At 42.1% G+C, this 26,062-nt stretch overlaps 1 protein-coding gene across 1 annotated transcript in view; it reads right to left on the bottom strand.

The window, feature by feature from the left end:
• Positions 1-24,933, bottom strand: part of LOC116507965 (protein spinster homolog 3-like) — a 37,427-nt gene extending 12,494 nt beyond the window's left edge. Inside the window, exons 1-10 of the mRNA XM_032216395.1 lie at positions 24,692-24,933; positions 19,996-20,061; positions 15,924-16,060; positions 14,024-14,175; positions 12,171-12,237; positions 9,925-10,061; positions 6,412-6,564; positions 3,962-4,151; positions 3,039-3,104; positions 390-488 (exon numbers count right to left, since the gene is read on the bottom strand). Coding sequence (XP_032072286.1) covers positions 390-488; positions 3,039-3,104; positions 3,962-4,151; positions 6,412-6,564; positions 9,925-10,061; positions 12,171-12,237; positions 14,024-14,175; positions 15,924-16,060; positions 19,996-20,061; positions 24,692-24,878 — 1,254 coding nt within the window. The 5' untranslated portion in view covers positions 24,879-24,933. The remainder of the gene's footprint in view (positions 1-389; positions 489-3,038; positions 3,105-3,961; positions 4,152-6,411; positions 6,565-9,924; positions 10,062-12,170; positions 12,238-14,023; positions 14,176-15,923; positions 16,061-19,995; positions 20,062-24,691) is intronic.
• Positions 24,934-26,062: the final 1,129 nt, after the last annotated feature.

Here is a 26,062-nt window from a genome sequence, read left to right as displayed (position 1 = left end):
CTCAGCACAGACTCTGATCTGTTTAAGCTCCCATTGGCTGACTTAGTTGCTATGCCTATTCATTGGCTGACCTTGTTACCATGGGTCTCCCAGTCATGAATATTCTAGCCCTGGGAAGCTTTCTTTCAATTATATGCCTCTATTTACATTCTCCAATTCTTCACGTTTTGAAATATTATATAGAATTATAGGAAACTGTACAGGCAAAATCCCAAAAACTCTATAGATTATTGCAAAGCTAATCCATCAATAGGAAGGGCCTCTAAAACCCAAACAAAATGAGTTTATGTTGCACTATTTCCAATTCATCCCATCAAAAAAAAATGCTTTCTTGTCACCCTTCCATCCAGCCCTGCCCCATCTAGGCCACCAATCCTGCCATAACTTACAATTCCAATGAAGTAGGGACTGCCAGCATCACCCAGCAAATGGCTCATAAAAATTTGAAGAGAAAGTGCAGTTGACTGACATGCAGGTTTCACTACATACTGGGGAAAAAAATCAAAGAAATTGTGTCAACATTTGGCAGAAATGCATTACAGGTAGTTCTCGACTTAACAACCACAATTCAACCTCTGTTGCTAAGCACAACAGTTGTTAAGTGGGCTTCAACTCATTTTACAACCTTTCTTGCTACGGTTGTTCAGCGAATTGCTCCAGGTATTAAGTTACCAGTTAAGTGAGCTTTCCCCATCGACTTTGCTTATCACAAGCTTGAAAAAGGTGATCACATGACCCTGGGACACTGCAAGCATCCAAATTTTCATCACACGGCCACGGGGATGCTGCAACGGTCATAAGTGTGAGGAACGGTCATAAGTCACTTTTTCAGTGCCATTGTAACTTTGAATAGTCGCTAAAGGAAAGGTTGTAAGTCGAGGATTACCTGCCTAAGGGAAGAACAGATATCACAGGTAGACTTGGTTGGCATTGTTACAAGTTGAGTGGCTAGGGGTATGCATATTGATGCTTTAACTTTGTAAATGGCAAAGTTTGTAAATAGCAAAGTTTCAAAAAAGATATGTACATAAAAGCTGGTCAGGATAAAGATTTAAGAGCTGGCCAGCTGCTACAATGATGCAATGCTGGCAATGAAACAGCAAGGTTTTGGGGCTGCTATCACTTTAAGAGCCTGTAATAAGAAGAGGCCCTGTTCGGGCATAACTTTCTCATTGTGTGTGTTTCCGTGCTGTAAATTTGCTGATTGCTGTTTGTTTGAGGTCTAACTAAAGAACATGTATATATTCTTTGTACATAAAACCACTATTTAAATACAAACTATTTTCATTATACCTGTAACCATTGGCATGAGAGCCGAAGTGGCGCAGTGGTTAAATGCAGCACTGCAGGCTACTTCAGCAGACTGCAGTTCTGCAGTTCGGCTGTTCAAATCTCACCGGCTCAGGGTTGACTCAGCCTTCCATCCTTCCGAGGTGGGTAAAATGAGGACCCGGATCGTTGTTGGGGGCAATATGCTGACTCTGTAAACCGCTTAGAGAGGGCTGAAAGCCCTATGAAGCGGTATATAAGTCTAACTGCTATTGCTATTGATTAAGAGATTATATTTATGCACACATGTCATTAGATCAGCAGATTTTGTGAACTCTTCTGCTTCAGAGAAGAGAATGATATTTTCTGAGGGGTACTCCATGATTGTGTGGTTATACTGCAATTTTGGACTTTGGGCTCCCTCCCCAGTGGCAGGGGTGGGTTCCTGCCAGTTCTAACATCTTCTATAGAAGAGGTTCCACAAATCTACCATGCCATTTAGAACTGGTTCCAGCTCCCTCCCCCTGCCCATCTGCACCACGCTTGCCCCGCCCGCTGCTCACTGATTGGCTGGCTCACCAATAGCCCCGCCCACCTCTAAGAGTCCTATTTAAACCTTAAAGTTTTAAAGCTATCAAGTTTGAACACCCTGGGGGTTTTTTTTCTAAAGGGTTAGGGTAACTTGACAGCTTTAAGACTTGCACACCTCAATGCCAGAGTTCCTGAGCCAACATGACTGGAGGAGGAATTCTGGGAGTTGAAGTCCACAAGTCTTAAAGCTGTCAAGTTTGAACACCCCTGGGTTTTTTTTTCCTAAGGGGTTAGGGGTGCAAAGGTCTTGTAACTTGACAGCTTTAAGACTTGCGTGCTTCAAATGTCAGAGTTCCTGAGCCAATATGACTGGAAGAGGAATTCTGGGAGTTGAAGTCCACAAGTCTTAAAGCTGTCAAGTTTGAAAACCCCTGGAGATTTTTTTTGCTAAAGGGTTAGGGGTGCAAGTGTCTTGTAACTTGACAGCTTTAAGACTTGCATGCATCAAATGCCAGAGTTTCTGAGCCAACATTTTGGTTGCTAAACGAGCGTCGTTAAGTGAGTTTCACCACATTTTACAAGTTGGCCACCCCCACCCAGTCACATGATTGCCAAGCCACTCCCACTTGGTCACATGGCCAGCAAGCCACTCCCACCCAGTCACATGGCCAGCAAGCCACTCCCACAAAGCAGGCCACACTTACAGAAGAGGTTCTAAAAATTTTTTGAAGCCCACCACTGCCCAGTGGGTACCCTGAACTTAAAGCCAGCTTAGCCAAACGTGTTATGCTGCTACAGATGTATTAATATGGTTTTTATAGTTCTTCTGTGTTTTCAATTTAACATCAAGGGACATTGAATGGGTTGTTCATATGTAAACCTACGTAAATGCAAAGAGCTTTTGTATGCCTGGTACACACCAGGTCAGTAGGGTGCTTTCTGTAACAACATGTAACAGAATTTCAGCAAATGGCTTAATTTAATGATGCAAATCAGTCCATGCTTCCCTCGGACTGATGCCCTGAGAGATCCATCAAGACTGCCTTTGAGTGAACACATATCAAAGTGCATGTTAGGCCATTCCATGCTCTTTCACCATGCCTCCCCCGCGCCCCCAAGTGCTTGCTGACGTGAAGCCTGATGGGAGGTGAAAACAGAGAGCATGGAGAACTAAGAATAGAAGTATTGGATTATCAACAAAATCAATATGACAGTAATGACAGTTGAACTGAACTCACCAAGAGGATGTCAGTCACAATGGCCCAGTTTAAAGATAAAAAAAATCCCGCAAGGGCAATAAAAATCTGAAATATTAAAGAAGACAGAGAAAGAGAGACTCAGAACATCATGAGTTGATTGGAAGGGCAATCCAATGCCCCACTAGAAGTATACACTGATACTACAGACAGATAATTGATGCCATATTTATCCGTTCCAAGCTGTCATATCCCCTGGCCATACTTTTACTGAATGTATACCAAATGAATGTATACTTTTAGCTGAATGCATAAGGGCTAAGGGTGGCTCAGTGGCTAAGACGCCAAGCTTGATGATCAGAAAGGGCGGCAGTTCGGTGGTTCGAATCCCTAGCGTCGTGTAACAGAGTGAGCTCCCGTTACTTGCCCAGCTTCTGCCAACCTAGCAGTTTGAAAGCACGGAAAAAATGCAAGTACAAAAATAGGGACCACCTTTGGTGGGAAGGTAACAGCATTCCGTGCGCCTTCGGAGTTTAGTCATGCCGGCCACATGACCACGGAGACATCTTTGGACAGTGCTGGCTCTTCGGCTTTGAAATGGAGATGAGCACCACGCCCTATGTGTGAGGGGAACCTTTACCTTATACCAATGCTGAAATCATAACATTTCATTTTTGTCTAGCAATCTTCCTGTCCTTTCCCTCACAACCTTGAGGGCTCAAATCATTAAATCCTAAATATTTCAAGGTGCCCATCACAGCACTAAATTCTCCATGGTCAATGACTGAAGTTTAACATGGTTTGTCAACTAGCTGACATACTCTAGAAGTGTGAGACTCTTGAGTCCATAATTCCCAGCCTTTCCTGGGGAGTAACATGAGTAGTAAATACAGTATATCAATTGGGGCTTCTTTAAAATGAAAACAAAAGTATCCATTAAATATATGAATTATTTGGTCACTTACATATGCAGCTACAATACTTTTCTCAGCCAGCATAATCGCCAAATACATACACGGAGATGCAGTGAGCAAGCCCACTGCACAGATAAGAGGGTCAGCCCTGGTGTTAACCTTCTTGTATCTTCGGGCAGCTTCTGCTCCAATGACGACCCCAAAAATGCCAGTTACTATGGTGATCCCTCCAAATATCAAACTGATGACCAAGCAAAAATGCAACATTTTTTATCAAAAGCATTCATTGAATAGTGCCTTTTGGCATAGAAATCTAATAAATTACTAAATGAGACCGGGGGAGAGGGAGGGAGGGAAAGAGAGAGAGAGGGAGGGAGTAGGAGAGGGAGAGAGAGGGAGGAAGAAGAAAAGAGAGAGATGATAGATAAATTTTAGGGTGCAACTCTTTTCAGCCCAGATAAATTGGAGGGAGGGAGAGAGAGAGGGAAGGAGGGAAGGAGAGAGAGGGAGGGAGGGAGAGAGAGATAGATAAAGCGTGACCCATCAAAACTGCGGTCCACTAAAGCGCGCCCGATTAAAGCACGTACGTGATGTCATCAGCAGCGCGACAAATATGACCACGGAGAAAAAAGGGCGCTTTAAAAAGCGCTTTTAAAGCAAGCCGATTCACGTAAAGGTAAGGGTTAGGTTTAGGGTTACGGTTAGGGTTAGGTTAAGGGTTAGGGTTAGGTTTAGGGTTACGTTAAGCATTAGGGTTAGGTTTAGGGTTAGATTAAGGTTTAGCGTTAGGTTTAGCGTTAGGTTAAGGGTTAGGTTTAGGGTTAGGTTAAGGGTTAGGTTTAGGGTTAGGTTTAGGGTTAGGTTTGGGGGGGTTAGGGTAAGGTTTTCACATTAATTTTAAGTTTACCGCTCACAGCGTGCTGTTTTCGTCGTGCTGTGATGACGTCACGTACGCGCTTTCGTCGAGCGCGCTTTAGTCTACCTCGTTTTTGTGGTGGAACCAGATAAATTTTAGGGTGCAACTCCCTTCAGCCCAGATAAATTGGAGAGAGGGAGAGAGAGAGGGAGGGAGGCAGAGAGAGGGAGGGAGGGAGAGAAAGAGAGATAGATAAATTTTAGGGTGCAACTCCCTTCAGCCCAGATAAATTGGAGGGAGGGAGAGAGTGAAGGAGGGAGGGAGGGAGGGAGAGAGGAAGAGAAAGAGAGGGAGAGATGATAGATAAATTTTAGGGTGCAATTCCCTTCAGCCCTGCCAGCTAGGGTGGTTGAGAACTGACATCCAAACTACATAAAGGCATGTCATATTTGGGAAGGCTGCCATAAAACAAGGAAGACCATATCATTTTTTTCAGGGCCTTATCGTAGCCATTCCTTTTTTTTCCTTTTCCTTCTTTTATTTGAAAGAAATCGTAGTGATTCATTCAGGGTTACGGTTTCTTTGCACCCCCTCCAGCCCCCATGCTAGACGAGTGTTGCAGAGGTAACATCTTGTCAATGGCAATATGCATACTAAAATGTACCCAGTTCCATTTTGCTCCTGCTGCAGAAGTTTCCTTGAGCAGGTTTCTGGTTTATTCTGTCATTTGAACTTGAAGCAGCAGCTTATTAGTTAATCTGAAGTCCACTATCCTAATCAACAATAAACTTATCAGTATTTAGCAGAGTAACAGGGTTGGAAGGGACTTTAGAGATCTTCTAGTCCATCCCCCTGCTCAAGCAGGAAACCCTATACCATTCCAGACAAACTATCCAGTCTCTTCTTAAAAGCCTTCCATGATGGAGCATCCACAACTTCTGAAGGCAAGTCATTCAACTGGTTAATAGTTCTCACTTAAATCAGCTCACTTAAAATACTCTAATCTGGCAACCATTTTTAGATTTGAACAATATGCTAAAGTTCTAATTTCATTTAAATACTGAAATTGATGAGGATAAAAAGGCTCAATGTATATTGCATTGACTAACCAAGATTTCTGGATAATTGTGCCCAGCAAACCCAGCCAATAATTTTAACAGAGAAAAATCTCAGCAGAATGTATCTGGAGCTATCCAAGGTCCTGTTTCTTGCCTCGTCTTGCATTCTCGTCACTTGGACTTTGCCAAAAAGTCTTGCTTTCCTTTGACTTCCTTGCTATGCTTAGGACTTTTTCTATCAGTCCAAAGAGCCAGCAGAACTAGAGAAATCCCACAAATCTTTCCAGGCATCTCCTACAATCTCCATTAGCTTTTCAAGGTTTTTCGAGAGGTGGGGTGTGGTGGCTAAAGGCTGGGATGGAAACTGAGAGACTGTGAATTCTAGTGTCCGTCTGCCCCTTAAGCATAACAACCCTCTGCATGACTTTGAGCCACTCCTCCTCTCCCAACCCAACTGACCTCACAAGGTGTTGCTATGGGGAAACAAGAAGAGGGAAACCTCATGTATGTGTGCCATCTTGTTGGCCAAAAATAAAGGCAGGATAAAAATCAAACAAGTAAGCATTTAAGACAAGTGTTTGCCTTACCTATTGTGGCTTTCACATGGTTCTTTGCTGCATGGTTGTCTAATACCCAAAACAACCTCAGCTCTGTAAAGGAACAGAGGCATCCAGAAACCGAGAGCGCCAGTGATGAAACCCATGCAAGTTACACCCAGCGAAGATCCTACAAAGCTCCAGCTGGGAGACAGAGAAAGGTTGGCATGGATGAAGAAGTGATGGAGATAGAAGAGGTACCATCTCAAGACTGGATTACTGTAATGCGCTCTACTTGGGGCTGCTCCTGAAAAGTGTTCGGAGACTACAGTTAGTCCAAAATGCAGCCGCGTGAGCGATATTGGGTGTACCAAGGTACACCCATACTACACCTATCCTCTGCGAGCTGCACTGGCTTCCCATTGGTCTCTGAGCACGATTCAAGGTGCTGGTTATCACCTTTAAAGCCCTACATGGCCTAGGACCCGGATACCTGCGACATACCTCCCTTAGACCAATAAGATCGCACAGGATGGGCCTTCTCCAGGTGCCTTCAGTGGGACAATGCCGGCTGGCGACGCCTAGGAGTAGGGCCTTCTCTGTTGCCGCTCCGGCCCTATGGAATGAGCTGCCCCCAGAGATCCGGGCCCTACCCACTCTCATGGCCTTCCACAAAGCTATTAAAACCTGGCTTTTCCGGCAAGCCTGGGGCTGTTGACCTCTTGACTGAGGTCCAGCCCCCCTCTGATTGGGTGTATGTTGTGCTTCTTCTTAACTTTGTTGTGTCTTATTGTTTTTAACTCTTTTTTAATATTTTCATTTCTGTAAGCCGCCCGGAATCCTTCGGGATTGGGCGGCCTAGAAATTCAATAAATGAAATGAAATGAAATGAATGAAATGAAGTTGGTCAAGATGTAAGAGGGTTGAGACAAAAAGTTATTCTATGTCTCCCCCAAGTGGCCACCTGTTAAAATATCTGCACAGGTACCCAGTATGCTTCTAGTTCAGATTTAAGCTATTGGTATGAAGGCCACCAAGAACTTGGGACAGGATTCCTGAGAGATGTTCATTTGTGACAATGAATCGCAGCATTTACTTTGGTTTTTTTTTTCTAAAGCTATAATTGGCTGGGTTCAATTTTAAATAAGAAAGAGGAAGGCCTTTCTTGGCCTCAGTGGAATAATTATTTTTCCAAAGTGTTTTGGCCTCCAGGACATGCAAGAAGATGTTTGTTGATGTAGTGGCATCACTAGGGGTTTAGGCTGAATATTTTCAGCCTTTGGATTGGTTTTCTTCGGGGGAGAATGGTTTACAATTTTGGCTTGCAGAGTCTTAATATTCTATTTCCCTCTTTTTTAGCAAAGTTTTTAGGAAAATCATATTGCCAAAACTTTGTCAAGTGTTGATCAGTCTTGCTGATACAAATTGTATGAATTGCAAATTGCCAATTGGGGGTACAGGGACTATATATTGCAAATGGGGGGGGGGCAGGGACTCCATACAGCGCAGTGACTGCACCATAAAAATGGTTTGCAAATCATAAATGCACATCATGCTAAGGAAATCATGTTAAGGCCTATCAAATCAGTTGCAGTCTTCTTTTACATAAATATAGCTACTGTTGTGGCCCACCAGCGGCCAGTGGGGGCTGGTATAAGACTCAGATAGTGAGGAGGTTGGGGAGGAACATGGGCCAGTCCTGGAGCCTGGGGAAGGCTCTGATGAGGGCTCTGCGTCGGAGGCAGAGAGGGGGCCAGGTCCGTCTGACACTTATCAGCTGGCTTGGAGTTCAGTGGGGCAGAAGAGCAGCTGGAGCCTGTTCCCGATGTGTGCATGCACAGAGGTGCCAGGAGAAGGGAACAGTTAAGGATCAAGGGCCGACTAGGGAATTAAAGGCACAGGTTGATGGTGAATGGCCCCTCCCATAGGGAATAAAGAGGAGTGAAAGGGGAGTGGAGTTTGTAGGAGACCATTTGTTCGTTTAATTAGTGTGAAGATTTGTTCGTGACTGTCACAGACTCCTGGCCAAGTATTTTCTTGTACAGTGTTATATTTGGAAGATATTGGCCTGGCAGCTCTCCAAGCCTGATAAGGTCTGTGGTTGTAAATTCGCCCTTGAAAGATTGTTTGCCTGGACTTTGCTGGATGTGAATGAGAGGAAATCACATTAGCTTAATAAAAAGAAGTTCTGTCGGGACAAGGAGTCTGCTTCGTGATTTTGCTCGGCTTCTATAGGGTAATGTGTGCTGTGCAGACTCGGCCTATTAGGAGTCTGGGAAAAGCATAGGGGGACGACTGATGTTGCCATGATGTGACTTACATATTTGTGCAACACATTGTGACACAAGTACTAAATTGTGGCCTTTGCATAATGATATCGTGATGGACATGACATTTTGAAGTCCCCGAAGCTGCTGCATTAAATTATCATCTGATAAATAGTGCAAGGTCAGAAAAATTAGTTAAATTAGTCATCATCTGAAGCGTGTTCCATGGATAAATTCAGTAAGGATTTTAGAGCATTTTGAGTTCAGACTTTCTGAAGATAACAATTTCAAACGTTAAATATCTGTGAAGCTGCAGAACAAATACTATAGACTTAAAGCACTATAACAGAATTGTGACGATAGGTTTACCTTTTCCAGAGCATTACCGTCTTTTCAGAGTATAAGGCACACCTTTTTCTCTCAAAAAAGAGGCTGAAAATCTGGGTGGGTCTTATGCACTGAATACAGAATTTTTTTTGCCTCCTGAACCCCCCACCCCACTTTTCACCAAAATGGCAGTGCGGACCTTTAGGAGCCTTGCAGAGTGCTCCTGGGGGCTGGGGAGGGCAGAAATTAGTGAAAACAGGGCCATTTTTGCTCAATTATGCCTCAGCCCCCAGGAGCACTCTATAAGCCTCCTAAAAGCTATGCATGAATTTTTTTGTCAAAAAATGGGCCCATTTTCATGAAAAACAGGCCATTTTTTGCTCATTTTTGCCTCCCCAGGAGCACTCTACAAGCCTCCTAAAGGCTATTCATGCCTCTTTTTGGGGGTGGGGGGGAAACGAGGCCATTTTCATGAAAAATGGACCGTTTTGGGGTCTGTTTTTTTCCAGAGTGCAAAAAAAATTTTTTTATTTGCCTTTTCAAAACCTTGGTGTGTTTTATACTCCAAAAAATATGGCATTTTTTTCAGATTTAGCTATTGCCTTGCTGGTTAAGAATCCTCAGAGTTGCAGTCCTAACATATTGGAAAGACCCCAATTGAGAAAAAGGTGTCTAAATATTTACTTGCAGGATAAAAGCATGCTTACAAGGAAAATAAAAAAAAAGATTTCTACAAGCCAACATCCCCCTCTAGTGTCTGCAAATATTTACTGGCCCTACTGTTGAAAAGACAGATTCGTGGTGCCTTAGTAATTAGCAGATATGTGCTACTGTACATGCATGCATGTTCTGCTACATAGGAGGAAATAAAAGTGTAAGCAATAGAGCCACAGGTACTGCAACGAACAATAACATAATGGCTAGAAACGTGAAGGGCTGTTATGCAAGAACAGGAAAAGAAATACCTTACTTTTTGCAAAGAGAAGAAATGTCTTTGAACCAGGCTGAGTTTCTGGTACGCCTGCCAGCTCTGAGCGTCTTGTTCGTTGGTTTAGGGACTAAAATAATGAGGAGAATCAAGCCTGTAATTCCCATAATAGGAGTAACCTGTGGAGACAGAAGCAACAGTGATGTCAGCAAGGACCATTACAAGAAGCTGAAGGATCATTACTTGTTTATTTAGCATATGATGGGCACATGACAAAGAGAAGCAAACATTTGCACAGAATCCACGTAATTCTATACAAAACTGGTATGGAGCTTTGGCAGTCACTTCATAGCTGGACGCCCCATTTAGCTATCCGGGCAAGCACTTCTGGTGTTGCTTCATGCAAATCTTCTAGGAAACCAGAGAACGCTTGCCGTGGACAATTTTGCACAGTATGTTTAATAGTTTGCACATCAGCATCACAGTCGCAACAAGGGGAATCTTTCTATTCCCACTGATACAGAATAAAGGCACTTCTTCCAGTATTGAATCTAATTCTGTTCCTAATGACAAGAAGCTTACGCAGTGAAGAAACTGCTTTATGTGGCATGCTGAACAGCATGGCAGACTGGGGCTGAACCTCACTTACTATATGTTCCCCTGACCTGTTCTCCAGAGAAATTCTCCATTCCGGCCATCATTCAAAGAAAGCCTTCAGATGCCATGCAGAGTGAAATGCTGGTGATAAAGCCTGCCCACAATTCTCTGTCATGGCCACTTCATTATTTTGAGGAGGGGGGGAGCGGGGACAGAGACAGAGAGACAGAGACAGAAAGACAGACAGACAGACACAGACAGACAGACAGACTTGATAAATAGGAGATGATAGAGATAAAAGATAGATAGATAGATAGATAGATAGATAGATAGATAGATAGATAGATAGATAGATAGATAGATAGATGGATGATATAAATAGATGATAGATAGATGGGAGAGAGAAATAAATAGAAGATAATAGGTAGGTCGATAGGCAGGAAGGAAGGAAGGCAGACAACAGACCTAGATGATAGATGATGGATGGATGGATGGATGGATGGATGGATGGATGGATGGATAGATAGAAGAGAGAGATGAATAGGAGAAGATAGGTAGGTAGGTAGGTAGGTAGGTAGGTAGGTAGGTAGGTAGGCAGGCAGGCAGGCAGGCAGGCAGGCAGGCAGGCAGGCAGGCAGGCAGGCAGGAAGGAAGGAAGGCAGGAAGGAAGGAAGGCAGACAACAGACATAGATGATGGATGGATGGATGGATGGATGGATGGATGGATGGGTGGGTGGGTGGGTGGGTGGGTGGGTGGGTGGGTGGGTAGGTAGATAGATAGATAGATAGATAGATAGATAGATAGATAGATAGATAGATAGATAGATAGATAGATAGATAGATAGATGAGAGAGAGATAAATAGAAGATGATAGGTAGGTCGATAGGCAGGAAGGCAGGAAGACAGACAACAGACCTAGATGATAGAGGATGGATGGATGGATGGATAGATAGATAAATAGGTAGATAGAAGAGAGAGAGATGAATAGGAGAAAATAGGTAGGCAGGCAGGCAGGAAGGAACAAAGGAAGGCAGACAACAGACATAGATGATGGATGGATGGATGGATGGATGGATGGATGGATGGATGGATGGATGGATGGATGGATAGATAGATAGATAGATAGATAGATAGATAGATAGATAGATAGATAGATAGATGAGAGAGAGATAAATAGAAGATGATAGGTAGGTCGATAGGCAGGAAGGCAGGAAGACAGACAACAGACCTAGATGATAGATGATGGATGGATGGATGGATGGATGGATGGATGGATGGATGGATGGATGGATGGATAGATAGATAAATAGGTAGATAGAAGAGAGAGAGATGAATAGGAAAAAATAGGTAGGCAGGCAGGCAGGAAGGAACAAAGGAAGGCAGACAACAGACATAGATGATGGATGGATGGATGGATGGATGGATGGATGGATGGATGGATGGATGGATAGATAGATAGATAGATATAAAAGAGAGATGAGAGAAAGAGGGAGAGATCACACACATAGACAAAAATTCTAACTTTGAAGAACTATGTCAGTGCCTTTCCGTACATGATTTCTTTTTCAACGTTGTCTTAAAACCAGCTGAAAGAGAAAGCAGAAGTTACACTACTAACAGATTGACAGAACCTCACCGTTTTAAACCAGGGGGATTCTCTTAAAGATAGACCTGACCAACCAAGACTCACCCTGAAGCCCCAGCCCCAAAAACCGCTTGCACGCGTCACTCCAGATGACAGGATATAACCGAGTCCACTGCAAGAGAGGGGAAAAATCCAAGTTGAAAGAGGCCCTTAAAGCCACAGAGTTCGGCCTCCTGCGTTGTGCAGGTATCTCCTTCCCATCCTTTCAACCCCTTATTCTTCACGCTACATTCTGGAGGGAGCTAGAAATGATTTTGACTGAGATCTCTGAACTGATACATACTGGTAGTTCTTGACTTATGGCCACAACCGAGCCCCATATTTCTGTTGTTAAAGAAGGTGATTGTTAAGTGAATTCCCCCACCCCCATGTTATCACAGTTGAATCCCTGCAGTGGTGAAGTTAGTAACACGGTCATTAAGTGAAATGGGCTTCCCCACCAACCTCATTTGTCAGAAGGTCGCAAAATATGATGACCCCAGGACAGTACAACCATCAGAAATACAGTACGAACCGGTTGCTAAGCATCTAAATTTTGATTACATGACCATGGAGATGCTGCAACGGTTGTAAGCGTGTGTTGGGGATGGGGGAATTCAGTGCCATTGTAACTTTGAATGGTCACTAAATGAATGGTTGTAACTTGAGGACTACCTGTATTGAGAGAAAGACTGCATATCCCTTAAGTCACCCCCACAAGATCCTTCCACCACAGGAATCAAGTTTCAATGATGGAGGACAGATTTTTAGCTCAATACCTAATGACAGCCTATCCATTTTCACCATCCCCTCCCCACCCCATCAATTTTGAACCCAAGAACCCATAATTCAACCCACTCCCCCAAGAAATCCTATTGTTCTGACTTAGGCTTCCCAAGATCATGAAGCAGATTCCTCGTCCTGATAAAAGTTATTTTATTTAGGTTAAAGGGAATTCCTCTCCAGCAAAGTCCCGGCAAATAGTCTTTCATGGGATTTCACAACTACAGACCTTTATCAGGCTTGGAGAGTTGCCAGGCCGATATCTTCCAAACACCACTCTGTAGCAGACAGTACTTGGCAAGAAGCCAGAAACTGATCTTCACCCTAATGAATTGAACTAATTGTCTCCTGCAAACTCCCCTCCCCTTTCGCTCCTCTTTATTCCCTATGGGAGGGGCCATTCATTGTCCACCTGTGGTTTTACTCCCGAGTTGGCCCTTGCTCCTTAGCTGTTCCCTTGGTCTGGCAGCTCTGGGCATGCGAACATCAGGAACAGGCTCCAGCTGTTCCTCTGCCCCACTGATTTCCAACTCTGAAGGCAGCTGATAACTGTCGGAGGTCCCTGGCCCCATCTCTGCCTCCGACGCAGGAGCACTCAGCAGAGCCTTCCCCAGACTCCAGGAATGGCCCATGTTCCTCCCCAACCTCCTCACTGTCTGAGTCTGCCACCAGCTCCGCTGGCGGGCCACAAGACCTATATAAGAAGAGACCATGGATATGGGATTAAACTAACTGGGTGACCTTAGACTAGTTGCTATCCCTTAGTTTAGGTTGCAATGAGATAAAATAAAAGTTTGAGTAGCAATAGCATTTAGACTTATACTTCACAGTGCTTTACAGCCCTCTCTAAGCGGTTTACAGAGTCAGCCTGGTGCCCCCAACAATCTGGGTTCTCATTTTACCCACCTCAGAAGGGTGGAAGGCTGAGTCAACCTCGAGCCTTCGAACTGCCAAATTGCAGGCAGCCGGCAGTCAGCAGAAGTAGCCTGCAGTACAGCACTCTAACCACTGCACCACTGTGACTCAGTGTTAAGAATGATACCTTGAACTCCTGCATGAGAAGCAGGATATGAATATGACTCATAGCAATATATCTAGTAACTGTAGGTTCAGTCTTTGAGCATGGTTAGATCTACCTTCCAACAGGTATGAAGATGTAGAAGACTGACAACATCCACGTTCGATAGTCTTTCTCAAACAAGTCAGCAATGATGGTGGGTGCTATGGTGGAGAAGCTGGAGGTACCAGCACCCACCAGTCCCCGTGAAATAAAAAACAGCCAGGGCATCTAGATGAGAATTTGGAAAGGGCACATTCAGTCATGCCCACCAATATCTAGAATAATTTTTAAAGGTTTTAATTGCAATCATTTACGTATGGATACACATTGGTCTGTATCTATTCTCTATGTCTTCTTTTCCTATTCTATTCAATCCTGCTTCTATATTAAACTCTGGTGAATAGGTGTGGGGAAGATTGCACAAAAATCCACATAATTTTTGCATCCATTAGATTAACTTTTCCTGAAAGAAAAGGGAGAGGTTAAGTAGTAAAATGTGGTTTTCAATTCTTTCACCCTAGGAAAATTGAGCCAAAAATGTTGACTGATCCCTTAAAAATGACTGTTCCCAGGCTGAAAAAAAGTTGCCTGTTTCTAAAAAGTTAGGAAAAAAATAGAAGAGATTGAAATTAGGCAATTTATAGAATAATGAGCGTGAATGTTCTGCAAAATAAGTGGCAGTTTTTTGTTGTGAAATTACTCTCTTTCAATCATTAAGTATGGTCAGTACAAAAAGAAATATATTTATATATATTAGACACTTTGGAAAACATATAATAAAAGTTTATAATCACTGTCATATGGCTAAAAAAGCTATTCAAAAGGTGGAACGCTAAACTCATATAATTTGGGCTTGTCCTACTATTCTGATCTGAAACTGAGGTTGTTAACATGACTTGAAGCAGTTCCTGTTTGTCAGAAACGTATATGTTCCTTCCTACTTCTGACATGAATACAGTAATTTAAACCAGAAATATGTTTTATTTCTAGAGACACATGCAATAATGCATTATTTAAAAAATCCAATAGAAAATAAAAATAGAAAATTATTAGCACACTAACACCAGAATACAAAAGAGATTTAGATCTTAAATACACAAACAATTCCTAGCACCACCAAATATTATGAAAACTTAAAGCAGTACTTAAGATCCAGCTATTATATCTGCTACAATCAATGGCCTAATGCAGACGTCTTCAAACTTGGCAACTTTAAGACTTGTGGACTTCAATTCCCAGAATTCTCTAGTCAGCTATTCTAGCTGGAGAATTCTGGGAGTTGAAGTACACAAGTCTTTAGGTACCAAGTTTGGGGACCCCTGGCGTAATGCAATGTGAGAATCCAATCTATATTTATAAATAAATGGAGAGATGATACTTTTGGAAATTTAAAACAAGAAAATATCCTTGGAAATGCATATTTTAAGACCCAGCATTTTAAAAAGAATATGCATTAGGTACTATTTACATGCCCATTTTCATGATCCAATTAATGGATTTGTGTGGAAATAAAAGATAGGTTTATGGATAAATATGTGCAAATGTGACAGGGCCAAGAAACAAGGACAAAGAAGGACTGGACAGCTTATTAACCTTACTTGAACCTTCCAAAAAAGCTGCTGTGTATTTCGAATCCCATCATAATTAATTATTAATTAAATTTTTGGGGAGCATGATATACGGCGCCTTGATTTCTGCAGGAAAGACAGAATAGAAATGTAATAAATGATTATCTTCATCACCAACACGCTTCACAAGATTTTGAAAATCTTAGAGGAAGACACTGAAATATTTAATGAGATGTTGTATTCCTGTACAGGATTGGGAATGTGGTAAGAGTTTTTCAGCCCTCATATTGCTGACCTTGATACATGCACGCTATAATCTCTAAATATTTAAACAGACTGGCTGTAGGACAAAGATTTGATCTGGAATGGAGCAGAGTGGAATACACCAAAGCAAATCATCTCTCTTACCGAGGCAGGGATGAAGGAGCTACAAAAGGTAGCCGCTGACCACAAGGATATTCCAATGCTGAGTGTGATTTTCTGATTGTATCGGTCCCCAAGATATCCAAAAACAGGAGCCGAGAACAAGAAACAGAGAATGAAAACTGCCATGAAAACAAAAGAGAGTAATGATGAACAACCTCACTTGACTTTCAACACAGCTCAACTATCTTTTAATTTATTTATTAAATAAATATATATATTGCCGCCTATTCTCATATGGCGACTCGAGGCAGCTTACAGGAATATAAAATCTTCATATATAAAACAATAAAATTAATAAAAGAGAATAATCACATAATAAAATAATATAATAACCCCCCACCCCAGTTAAACACATCACATGAGCCGTTTAATGGGCTCCATCCCACTCTGGGTTCCCCAGGCCCGCTGGCAGAACCAGGTCTTCAGTGCCTTCCAGAAGAGTGTTAGAATGGGAGCATTCTAAGGAAAAATGTCCTGACAGTGGGAACAATTACCAGTGGGATGACAAGGATGACAAGAAGTCCAAGACTGTTGAGATTTGACCCTCACCAATAGGTTATTGATAGTCATAACTTTGGGGATGTGTCATACGCAGCTTTTGGGAAGTCCAACATAACTTCAAATGGTCATTAAGTGGATTATCTGTATGCATGCATTCAGTTAAGCAAATATCCTTTTTATTTTAAATCCAGTTTATCGCCATTTAAAGTATTCCATGGTCATGTGATTGTGGGTTTTTTGACATTTTTTGCCTGTTTCTTCTGTTTCCAGCAAAAAAAAAAAAAGGTCCATTGAGGAACTTGTTTAATGACTGCCATGTTCACTTAACAACTGCTGCAAAAAACGTAATAAAGTTGGGCATGGTCACGCGATGATCCACTTAATGACTGTCATGACTTACAATTATAATTCTGGTGTCTATTATTGTTGTAAGTCGAGCAATCATAGCAATCCAATATGTCAAGTGAGTTATAATCCAAGCCGTTCGTTTTTAAATGTGGGAAATAGGGAAAGCAATTGCAAAATGAAAAATAATGTAAAAAATCATTCATAATCACAAAGGCCTTAAGTTCAGAAAAGTTAGCCACCACAACTTCTCTTGAAAAGCACAGGATATGAAATTATTTCCCAAATTCAGTTTCCTGTCAACATTCAGGTTTTTTTTTTAAATTTCCTTATTTTTTATTCATAAACATTTTGAATACAGTGCATTGTCAGTAGAGGTGGGTTCCTACCGGTTCGGTCCGGTTTGGCTGAACCGGTATTAACTTGGCGGCCTGAGTCACTGGAACCGGCAGCGACCCAGGCTTGCAACGCCCCTGAACTGGTTCTCCTATGGCGGCGCCATCTTGATTTTTAATTCTGCGTATGCGCAGATCAATTTTCACTGCAGAAATGTAATTTCCCCCCCTTTCCTAACATTTTGCGCATGCGCAGATCTTTTTTATTTGAAAATGCACATGCACGCCGAAGCGGCATAAATGCCGGCAGCAACCCACCCCTGGTTGTCAGAGTATATCATTTACAAGAGAAAAGTAAAGAAAAAATAGAGAGAAATATTAACACAAGTAAGAATAGTAAAAATGTAACAGAGTTGTTTTAGCTAAATTTCTCTTTACATTGGCTTATTTATACTTCTGTTGGTTATATTAGCATATTTATAAATATGAACCTGTTGTGGCCAAGCAGGTGCCGTTGGAGCTGCCACCAGACTCCGACAGCAAGGGGCCCTCTGAGTCGGCTCTGGAGGAAGTGGAGGACCCTGGACAGGGCTCCGACTCCGAACAGGGCACAGAGAGGCTGGTTGGCCACCAGGAGGCACCTGAGCCTTGGACCAGTGTGGAGGAGACAAGGGAGGGTGAGCCGGGGGCCATTAGTGAGTTGTTCCTGGATGCACGCCATCGAAGAGCTACTAGGCGTCAGGAACAATTACACAATTACAGGAGGTGATTGCACTCAGCTAGTGGTCATTAGGCTCCTCTCCAGACTATAAAAAGCTACTTGTGCACACGCCCCTCTTTGCAGAAGTCAACGCAGGATTGAATGTCGGAGGACATTACTGTGAGCTTGGCAGGCTGGATTGCTGCCAAGCCTTATCTGTTTGTTATGCTTGGCTTTCAGCCACCGAGGTTTTGGTTTCTTGCTATTAAAGGACATTCCAGTTAAGCTTGTCTCGGCATTCATTACTGGACGGAGGAGGGGGTCAGAACAGAACCTTTATATTTAATTCATGCATAGCAGCAATCCTTCTTTGTCTAATTTCTACCTCTTGTCTCTAACCATTCATAAAATCTATTCCATATCAAGTAATAGTCTGTGTCTTCTTTATCTTTTATTTTTAAAGTTAGTCTCTCCATCTTGGCACAATTTAACATTTTCCGAATTACATCCTTATCTGATGGGGTGTTCTCGTTTTTCCAAAATTTTTGCAAGTACAATCTTTGCTGCTGTCAATGCATGCAAAACTAGATATACTGAACAGTCCTTTTGTAATAACCCTCCAGCATTATACCCACCAGAAATATTTCTGGTTTCAGGTCTATACGTTGCTTAATCATCTTTTCCAGCCATATTTTCTTCTATCGTATTTTCTTCCAATATTTTCTCACTTTCCTACAAGTCCACCACATATGATAGTAAGTGCCTGGGGTCTGATTACAATTCCAGCATTTGGGAGACATATTACTAAACTGAATTTCCAAAAGCAGAGTGGATGGGAAATTGCATTATTTGTTTTAAATATATACAGAGAGCAGGGGTGGTTTCCTGCCAGTTCTAACCTCTTCTATAGAAGAGGTTCCACAAATCTACAGTGCCATTTAGAACCGGTTCCAGCTCCCTCCCCCTGCCCGTCCTCACATCATCAAGATGAAGAGCGAGAGGAGGAATTCTGGGAGTTGAAGTCCACAAGTCTTAAAGCTGTCATGTTTCAACACCCCTGGGGGTTGTTTTTTTCTAAAGGGTTAGGGGTGCAAGGGTCTTGTAACTTGACAGCTTTAAGACTTGCATACTTCAATGCCAGAGTTCCTGAGCCAACATTTTGGTTGCTAAGCAAGAGCGTTGTTTCACCACATTTTACAAGTTGGTCACGCCCACCCAGTCACATGACTTCTAAGCCACTCCCACACAGTCACATGCCAGCAAGCCACTCCCACAAAGCAGGCCACACCCACAGAAGAGGCTCTAAAAATTCTTGAAATCCACCACTGATAGAGAGCTTCCCTATATGAATCATACCATAGAACCAGTATAGAACTTTTCTCTCTAGCTATTGACCTAGCTTTGAATTGGAAGTTGCCCTGGGTTCAAAGCACAGGGATTATGTACCACAGCACAGTCTTTCTAGAGTTTCTAGAAAGACTGTTTCTAGAAAGACACAGGTTAGGTCTCCTCCGGATTCCATCTGCCAGCCAATGTCGGCTGGCGACTCCCCAGGGGAGATCCTTCTCTGTTGCAGCTCCAGCCCTCTGGAACGATCTCCCCATGGAGATCCAGACCCTTACTACCCTCCCAGCCTTCCGCAAAGCTGTTAAGTCCTGGCTGCTCCAGCAGGCCGTGGGGGGGGGCTCGATATATCCAGTCCCCCGGAGACTGTGATTGTTGTATATTTTAATGTTGTTTGTGTATTATTCCCCGCTCCCTTGTTTTATTGTAAGCCGCCCGGAGTCCTTCGGGAGTGGGCGGCATACAAATCAATAAAACTATAAACTATAAACTATAAACTAGTTTCAACTTCTTTTTTATATCGTGGTGATCAACACCTATTTTATAAATGGGTTGAGAATTCAACTCCCAGAATTCCCATGCAGAAAAAAACATGAATTCTGGGCTTTGTCATCCTAATACATTTAGAAGACCTGCCCGAAAAAACTGTTTTAACTATTGTGTTACATGAGCTTCCATTGCCCCTACATTTAAATGCCCCTGTTGGTTTTCCTCATTATTTTGCAAATTAAAAGCACAGTTAGTAAGTAATTTACTTTCAGAATGTATGTACCAACATAACCAAAAGATTAAGAGAGGTTATCAATCCTGGAAGAGAGAATTGTTTTACCAGTGTGTAACAGGCCCGTAGTCTCGTCCGTAAGATTAAAGTATTTCTGTATGTCCAGAAGCACTCCTAAAATAAAATGATATGGAATAGATTAATTCATGATGTTGTTATCCTATCCTGACCACAGGATTTTCACAGCAAACAAGCAGTAAGAACCTGATTCTTTTCTCAGACTCTGGGTTATGATGGCTTTTTCTGTGTGTTATACGCTTCTCTGTTGTTCACTAGATTCACCAAGTTGTTTACTGCTTTTATATACATTATATATTTTTAACCTTGTTCTTATACTTTGAGCTAGCCAGAGTCAGTTTGAAGCTGGGTTTCTGGTGCACAGGGGCACACTACAATCGGCTGGCCTTTGTGCATGCAGCAGTGCCGGAAACCGAAAGAGCTGATCTTTCGTTTTCCGGCATGACTATGTGCACCAGCCAGCTGATTGCCGTGTGTGCCTGCATGCCAGTAACCGGACGACTTGCTGGCTGACATGCATGTGCACACCAGAAACCAGAAATGCATTTTCCTGCGCGGGCATGCCCCCTGGACAACACCTCTTCCTTGTCATGGCCCAGACTAGCTCACCTATGAGCGCGAAGTGCTCCTTTTTCAGTACTCAGTGCCGAAAAGATTTGCCACCACTGCCATGGGGGCATTTCATAGTAGGAAGAATGAATAGAGAGGCCACAGAGAGATGGAAGTGCTTGTTACAGCAAGAACAGCCTCAATCCAAAAACATTCCGGAGAAATTCTCAGAGATTTGGAGAGTACAGTCAGAAAAACAGAATTTTGGACAGGAAAATTGTTGTTGTTGTTGATCATCGCACAGTCAGACAGCCAGATGTTCAGACTGGGTTTGGCATTTTTGTGTACCTATCGAGTCCTTACCAAGGACCTGGCATAGGCAGATTTGGATGCTTGATGGTGTTACAGATATCGTCGCAGGATGGAAGCTGTTCCAAATAAAGCCGCCTTCTGCAATTGACTGATGGCAAATTTGTCAATGCCGATGGTGTTCAAGTGGTGCTCCAGTTGTTTTGCAATTGCACCCAAGGCACCTATTACTAGTGGTACTACCCTTGCTTGCCTTTGCCACAGTCGTTCTATTTATGTATGTAGGTCTTTGTATTGTGTTACCTTCTCCAATTCTTTCTCTTCTCTTCTGCTGTCTCCAGGCACTGCCACATCCACTATCCAGACTTTTTTGTCTTTCTTATCAACAATTGTTAAGTCTGAGGCATTATGTTATATTATTAAATACTTTATTCATTAAACATGAAACTCAGCCAACTGAACATTCAAAAATGCATTACAAATACCAGTGACTGGTGCTAATGGTTGATACAGTTTGCTGCCAGAGTCCTAGATATCAACCAAGTACCTTCTTAAAATATAAGATGTTCCAAGTAGCGCAGTTTTGTTGCAGTTCCGCTGGTGTTATTGCAAGAAGCTGCAATTTGTAGATGTATCTTGTAAAATTCTTGGCCATGGTGCCAAGTGCCCCGATGACAATGGGTATCACTGTTACATGCTTCATCCATAGCCGTGTAGTTTCGATGGCCAGGTCGCGATATTTCATGATTTTTTCTAGTTCTTTTTCTTCGACTCTCGCATCTCCAGGAACAGCAATATCAATAAACTATACACTTTGGCCCTCTACAACTGTGATATCTGGCCTGTTGTGCTCCAAATGACAATCTGTTTGTATTCGAAAGTCCCACAAGATCTTCACCTTCTCATTTTCGAAAACTTTTTCCACTTTACTTTCCCATGACTTTCTGGATACAGATAAATCATATTTTTTACATAATGACCAGTGGATTAATTTAGCAACTCAGTTGTGTCTAGCTTTGTAATCAGTTTGTGCAATTTTGCTGCATTCACATATTAAATGTGAAACAGTTTCGACTTTGTTATTACAAAGTCAGCAGTTTGGGTTGTCAGTGGATTTTTATATCTTCGCTTTCATGGCATTAGTTTGTAGTGCTTGTTCTTCAGCAGCCAGTATTAAGCCTTCCATTTCTTTCTTGATAGTTCCCATCTTGAGCCATGTCCATGTCAAGTTGTCATCATATTTTTCTTCAATGTTTACAAGTGCTGTCCATGCAAAGCTTTGGGTTTCCATCTATTTAATCTGTTATCCAGCTGTTTTTCCTTATATTCTGCCTTTGTTTCTGTTTTTATGCTGTTCTCTGTTTTCACAGCCTGCAGCAATTTTTCTGTACTTTGGTTCACATAATCATTCAAACTTCATTTTTCTTCTTCTACAGTTGATGGATTTGCAACAGCCCCCTGCCCCCTATTTTTCTTGGTAGGTACAACCTGTCGATGTCACTTCATGGATGTAAAACGTGGTACATATTCAAAAGTTTGTGTGTTTTCCGGTCCAAGTTTTTTTAGCAACTCAGTCATGGCGTTGTAGGTAGTCGGTTTGTGAAATTTTGCTGCACCCACTGATCAAATGGTCAACAGTCTCATATTATTATTATTATGTGGTTAATCTTTGATGAGATTCACAGCCTTTGGGGCTGGTTGGTAGCTGAACAGCTCGAGTCCTAACCAAGGACCTAGGAACTGTTAAGGTAACGTTGGAGGATATAAGCTGTTCCAAGTAGGGTGGTTTTTTGTAGAATCAGAATGTTCAAGTCAGGTAAATTTAGAATTTTCAAATAGTGAGGTAGCCCTTTAGGTATTGCTTCAAGGGCTCCAATTACAATTGGGACAACACATGATTTCTTTTTCCACAGTCGCTCAACTTCAATTTGCAAGTCCCGGTATTTTGTGATTTTTTCTTGTTGTTTATCTTCAATTCGTGCATCACCAGGTATTGCAATGTCAATGAACCATACTTTCTTCTTTTCAATTATTGTTATGTCAGGTGTGTTGTAGGCCAAGTGCCTGTCAGTCTGGATTCTGAAGTCCCACAAGATCTTGCCTTTCGCATTCTCTAAAACCTTCTCAACCTGATGATCCCAGTGGTTTTTACTGTACTCAAATCCAAACTTTTGGCACAATTCCCAGTGAATAATCTTAGCATGGCATTGTCATGGCATTGTAGATAGTCAGTTTGTGAAATTTTGCTGCATACACTGATCAAGTGGTCGACTGTCTCATCTTTCTCATTACAGAGGCCACATTTGCTGTTGGTGTTACATGTTGAATTTTTGTCTTCATGCAGTTTGTGGCTAAGGCTTGTTCTTGGGCTGCCAAAATAAAGCCTTCTGTTTCTTTTTTCAATACTCCTGATCTTAACCAGTTCCAAGTTACTTTTTGGTCAGCTTTGCCTTCAATACTTTTCAAGTATTGGCCATGCATAGCTTTGCTTTTCCAATTTTCATCTCGCTTCTCAATTACTTCTTTCTTATATTCAGCTTTTGACTTAGTTGTCTTCAAAAGGCCTCCTTTATTTACTTCTTTAATCATTGGTTCTTCACTTTTCTGGATGTAATCATTCAAGCTGTGTCTTTCTTCTTCCACAGTCTGCTTTACTTGTAGGAGTCCTTGACCACCCTCTGCTCTTGGTAGATATAATTGGTCAACATCACTTTTAGGGTGCAAAGCATGATTCATTGTCATAAGCTTCCTTGTTTTTCTGTCCAAATTGTCCAACTCCATCTGGGTCCAGTCAATTATTCCTGCAGAGTATCGAATTACAGGTATAGCCCAGGTATTTATGGCTTTTATGATGTTTCCTACACTCAATTTGGACTTTAATATCTTGCGAACTTATTCAATGTACTTGGCTGAGGTTAATTCCTTGTTATGCATTAAATCAAAGGCCTCTAAAATCCCCAAGTACTTGTAGCCTTCTTCTGGTTTTACCGCCTTTATCATTTCTTCATTCTCAAGTTGTATTCCATCATCTTCTAGGACCTTGCCTGCCTTGGTTTTCATTGTTCCACATTTGTCAATTCCAAACTGCATACCAATGTCTTGGCTAAATTCTTTTGTGCTTTCAATTAATAAATTCAGTTCAGCTTTTGTTTTACCAAACAGCTTCAAATCATCCATGTGCACCAAGTGTGAAATTTTCAGTCCTTTCTTTGCAAGTTCGCATCCACAGTTCACCTTCTTCAAAATGGTTGTCAGTGGTAGCATTGAGAATATAAAAAGTAGGGGTGAAAGGGAATCACCCTGGAAAATGCTTCATTTAATTTCAACTTCACCCAGTACTTCTTCATTAACTATAAGCTTCATTTTCCAGAGGTTCATTGAAGTTTCCATGAATTTTTATATGTTGCTGCTAATGCCAAAGATTTTCAGGCATTTCTTGATCCAGCTGTGGGGAACCAAATCAAACGCTTTCTTATAGTCTATCCAAGCCATGAACAGCTTGGTTCGTCTTTTCTTTGAATTCTTTAGGATTAGCTAAAATTATTAAATTGTATTAATTTTTTATTAAATTATTAAAATGCATTATTATTATTATTATTATTAAGATATTATTAATAATAATAATAATATCTTTTATTCATTAAACTCAGTTAACTGAACATTTAAAAATCTATCCACAAATATCATTGACTGGTGCTGATGGTTGATACCAGTTGCTGCCAGCATCCTAGATATCAACCAAGTTGTTGTTGTTGTTGTTGTTGTTGTTGTTGTTGTTGCCACACTGCAAGAAAGTTTTCAGCCTGTCATTAATCCCACATTCTGGGTGCTATTGCCACAAAGTAGTTGTAAATAGGATCTAACCTACCTGCTACAAGAAACCAGTCCATGTAATTCACCAGGTTCAGGTGGCAAAGCGTAACAATAGCGATGTAAGCCCTTCTGGTGGGTCGCTGTGATGATCCTTGAGGTTGCTCAGCTGATTCCATGGTTCCATAAGCCTTGATAGAGGCAGGAGATTGAGGCGGCAGGTCTGGGATCCCTCCTTCAGCCATCTTCCTGGTCAATACTGCCGATTAGTTGCATAAACCCATACCTTGGTCCGGCACTTCTCTGTTGCTCTACAAGCAGCTTCAGCTTTGCTCTTGCCTCCAACAGGAGGAACTTAGCTTTGCTCAGTCATTTCCTGTAAAAAGCCGCCTGTCTACTGGCCACAGAATTTCCAAGGTTCCCCTCCATCCAACATGTTCACACCACCAGTGAGAAAAGCAGCCCATTTCTCTCAAATGGCTGAGAAGGCAAGGTGTCCATGGGCATCTCTATTGCAAAGCTAAGCTAAGTTAGGATTATAAACCTATGGAGACAAGCAGAAGACCCTATCTTTAGATGCTGAGCAGATTTGGGTGGGGAAAGAAACATATTAAGAGAGGAACTACTAATCGGAGCAAACTGAATCTTTACCTTGTGACTCCGGATGGAAGCTGTGTCTTCACAGCCCACTAAACCCACAAACCAGCTGCTCATATATTAACATCATCTTGTGCAAACCCAACCCAGCTGATTTGTTGGGTTGTGAGAACCTTGATAATTCAGTTGATCGAATGGGCTATTGGTCAATTAGCCATGACAAAGTGTACTATGTGAGCTCAGCCACAGTCATGCCATGCTGCTTACAAAAAAACGAAAAAAGGTATGTGAGCTACTGCAACCCTCATCCAGTGGGACAGTAGGTAAGATCAATTCAAAGTATGAACATAGGAGAGCGCGCTTGATCTAGTGGTTAAGACACCAGGATGACCAGTTCCTGTCCTACCTTAGCTACTGAAGCCAGTTGGATGACTTTTGGCTAATCACTCTCTCTTAACCCTACTCACCTTGCAGTGTTGTTGTTGTGAGGGAAATTGGAGGAGGAAGGTGTGTGGATATGTTCGCTGCCTTGAGTCGTTTGTAAAAATAATAAAGGCAGAAAATACCTACCTACCTACATACATACATACACACGTACATCAGGGGTGGGTTGCTGCCAGTGTTACTGTCGGTTCACTTCGCGTGTGCACCCACCACACATTGCTTGCGCATGCGCAGTTCAAATTCAAATTCAAATTTAATAAATTTATATGCCGCCCAATCACGAAGGACTCCGGGCGGCTTACAGAAATACATCACTAAAAGGATAAAAATTAAAAATAGAGAAAGAAAAACAGATTAAAAAATCACTTCATGCACTCAATCTAGGCGG

Source organism: Thamnophis elegans, chromosome 4 (assembly GCF_009769535.1).
Source record: "Thamnophis elegans isolate rThaEle1 chromosome 4, rThaEle1.pri, whole genome shotgun sequence".
Classification (NCBI taxonomy): Eukaryota; Metazoa; Chordata; class Lepidosauria; order Squamata; family Colubridae; genus Thamnophis; species Thamnophis elegans.
The sequence above is the reverse complement of the archived record's forward strand: the minus strand, read 5'-3'. Positions and strand labels throughout refer to the sequence as shown.